Source organism: Euprymna scolopes, chromosome 44 (assembly GCF_053919585.1).
Source record: "Euprymna scolopes isolate OS-2025 chromosome 44, ASM5391958v1, whole genome shotgun sequence".
Classification (NCBI taxonomy): domain Eukaryota; kingdom Metazoa; phylum Mollusca; class Cephalopoda; order Sepiida; family Sepiolidae; genus Euprymna; species Euprymna scolopes.
This window is the reverse complement of record NC_136525.1, coordinates 49550410-49554037: the sequence shown is the minus strand read 5'-3', so window position 1 is coordinate 49554037 and position 3628 is coordinate 49550410. Positions and strand designations below refer to the sequence as shown.

General features: G+C 38.4%; 1 protein-coding gene across 1 annotated transcript in view; it reads left to right on the top strand.

Moving 5' to 3' along the window:
- Positions 1–2438: 2438 nt before the first annotated feature.
- Positions 2439–3628, top strand: part of LOC145268633 (uncharacterized) — a 1569-nt gene continuing 379 nt past the window's right edge. The window contains exon 1 of the mRNA XM_080124109.1: positions 2439–3628. This exon is cut by the window's right edge and continues 379 nt beyond it. Coding sequence (XP_079980235.1) covers positions 2439–3628 — 1190 coding nt within the window.

The window sequence follows — 3628 nt, the reverse complement described above, 5'->3', positions numbered from 1 at the left end:
GAGAAGACGGTTGGCACCAACAGACGCAAATGACTAATAACAAAAAAACTAACTGCAATGCGTTACTATGCCTATCGAATTATTGTTCTTTAAAATGAATTTAATCATCTCTTAAGAGGTGGCCGTTTGTTGCAACAGTTTTTGGTTGATATGGCTGCAAAAATTGAGACTGAGAGGTTGAATTATATTCGACTGAACCAATCCACTCTCAGATGTACCACCTACAGAGGTTTTGTTGATGAACTAAATGATGATGATGATTTTAGCAATGTTGATGCACTAAATGATGATGATGATTTTAGCAATGTTGATGCATTAAATCAGCGGTTCTCAACCTTTTTTGACCCATGGACCCCTTTTCCCTTCTTTTTTTTTCTTGGTGGACCCCCTTATAATTTTTGGTCATAAAACAATATTCTATTTCTCAATATAATTTTTTGAGCTTCTAATAAACAAATAAATATTATATAATTAAACTTTATTTTTAAATGAAAACTAATTTAATGCAAATAAAGTATTTTACAACAATTATAATAATGAAAACTTGATTAACGCTAACTGTTTTTTGTGTTTTTGTTTTTGTAAATTCACGTAATGGAATGAATGTGTGTGTGTGTGTGTGTGTGTGTGTGTGTGTGTGTGTGTGTGTGTGTGTGTGTGTGTGTGCTTTTGGTACTTATGAAGGATACGGGCCGTGCTATTTTGTAGATAGGATTTTTTAAGTTATACTCAATTTTTACGGTATGTTTTGTTCCATTAAATTGTTAGGTGAATGTACATACATCTCAACCTTTTCCAGGCTATCGCCCCCAAAAGCTAGGTGATATCAGAGAAGTGGCGGCGGCGTCGGTGATAGCCTTGTTGTTGATGTCAGCAGTAATGACGGAGCGAGTTTTATAAACGTGATGCTCGTTTTGTCGCTTGTTGTTTTAATGCGTGTTCCTCCTTTGGTCGCCGGCTGGAAAGAGCAGTAGAGAACTCGAATTTCGCGCCAAGTCTTTTTTTCTTCTTTTTCCTTCGGAGCTCTCCGGAAACGGTGCACGCTCAGTGTGTCGCCGTCCGACATTAGTTCCGGATATTGAGTTAGTGCTTTGTGTATGTAAATATGAACGAATCTGTAATATAACAGAGCGAATGAAAATTGTAAACACTTGTAAGACAATGTCACTGGAGAATCGGATTTACTGAAATAAATTGAATATTCAAAACTGACAATTCATTTATAAGAGAGCAATTCATAGGTCACGTGACCAAAGTTTCGCACTAATAGTTTAGCTACGCGTTTATAATTTCAAAAAATTTTAAAAATTTACTCGCAAAAATGTCAAAATTTTTCACAGATAAAATTGATTGAAAATCGCCCCCCAAAATTTGATTTTCGCCCACTAGGGGGCGATTCGCCCCCGGTTGAGAACCGCTCCACTAAATGATGATGATGATTTTAGCAATATTGATGCACTAAATGATGATGATGATTTTAGCAATGTTGGAAGGAGAATCATTTTATCTTCAACATTAAGATACATGATGGAACGGTGTCAAGATGCCATGACGCATGTACAACGTTATGGAAATGCTACATTTTTTTATCACCATGACATGTAACCCTAACTGGCCAGGAATAAAGAAGCATTTGTTTTTGAATCAACAACCCAATGACAGACCAGATTTGATAGCTCGTGTGTTTGACCTAAAAAGAAAAAAAATCATAAAGTACTTGACTGGTACCCAAGGTCTGTTTGGCAAATGTATTGCTTATGTTCTCAGTGTTGAATATCAGAAGCGAGGTCTTCCGCACTTGCATTGTTTATTATGGATGGATGAAAACTCGAAACCAAGACCGCAAGAATATGACAGATTTGTGCAAGCTGAGATTCCTAACCCCAATGAAGACTTTCAGGGGCACCAGTTGGTACTGCAGCACATGATCCATAGCCCATATTGCACTAACAGGTCACCATGTTGGAAGGACGTATAGTGTAGCAAGAGATATCCTAAGCATTATAGTGTGCATACAAGGTGTGGAGAGGAGTCTTATTCCGTTTACCGACGCCGATCTCGTGAAATGGGTGGACATCATGGACGGGAGGCCACGCTAAAATATTGCAAGTGAATGGGTTGTTCCTCATAATTTGCAGTTACTAAAAATCTTCAACTGTCACTTAAATGTTGAAATATGCTCTTCTGCGCACTCAATAAAATATGTCATTAAATACACAATGAAGGGCAGTGACCAACTTTGTTTTGGAGTAAACCGTGAGGATGAAGTGGCACAGTACTTAACTGGTAGGTATATTGGTCCATCGGAGGCCTTTTCTATTATTCTTGGCTTTCCCATTCATAATAGAGAACCTGCTGTGATTAGTCTCTAAGTACATCTTCCTGAGCAGCAACAGGTATTCTACCAAGAAAATGAAACTATCCAACACAATAACAATATGACCAAGACTACACTCACGGAATTCATTGATCTTTGTGTCCGTGATCCTTTTGCAAAAACACTATACTGTGTTGACATTCCACGATTCTATGTGTGGAATAATAAAAGATGGCAAAGAAGAAAAGCAGGAATGAGAGTACAACTGCATCCTTGCATACTTGAAGCAAACGTCATATGGCGTGTATACACAGTTTCTCTAAACAGTGGCGACTTGTACTATATGAGGTTACTGATTCATCATGTTAAAGGACCAGTGTCTTTTGATGAACTGAAAACAGTCTATGGTGTAATATTGCCTTCATTCAAAGATGCATGCAGGGAGAAAGGATTGCTGCATGATGATGCTCACTGGCAGCACACGATGGAAGAGGCGGAAAGAACAAGATTTCCCAGAGCCATGAGAGATTTATTTGTTGTGCTCCTCGTGAATTGTGAAATCAACAACCCAACTGATCTTTGGGGAAGAGTTAAGGACTCAATGTCAGCGGATTTCCATCATCTGGAGCAACGAACATTGTATGATCATACCTTATTGATAAATGGAAAGCATTATAATCAAGCCCTCTCATATCTGCAAGAAAAGCTTGTCACATTTGGTAAAAATCTGCAGCAGTTCAACTTACCAGCACCACAAAACCTACATGTTCACTACGTTGTCAGAAACAGAGAGTTCCTCTTTGAACAGCAGTACAACACAGATGAGCAAAGAGAGTTTGTAGAAGAAAAGGAACCTTTTTTGAATCCTAAACAAGAGAATGTGTATGGATTTATTTGTGACTGCTTAAACAGAGATATTGGAAAATTGATCTTCATAGATGCTCCAGGAGGCACAGGAAAAACCTTTGTCAACAACCTAATTCTCACTAAAGTGAGAAGCAGTGGTGATATTGCCCTTTCTGTGGCATCATCTGGTATAGCTGCAACATTAATGCCTGGAGGGAGAACAGCACATTCAAGGTTCAAAATTCCTCTTACTATCAAAGATAATGATCTATGTAATATTGCCAGAAATTCAGACACTGCAATTTTGCTCAGAAATACCAGGATTATTATGTGGGACGAGTGTCCAATAATGAGGAGAGAGAGCTTTGAAGCAGTGGATCGAACTCTGCAGGATGTTTGCAAAAATAATGCTCCTTTTGGAGGGATTTTAACAGTCTGCAGTGATGACTTCCGGCAACTCCTCCC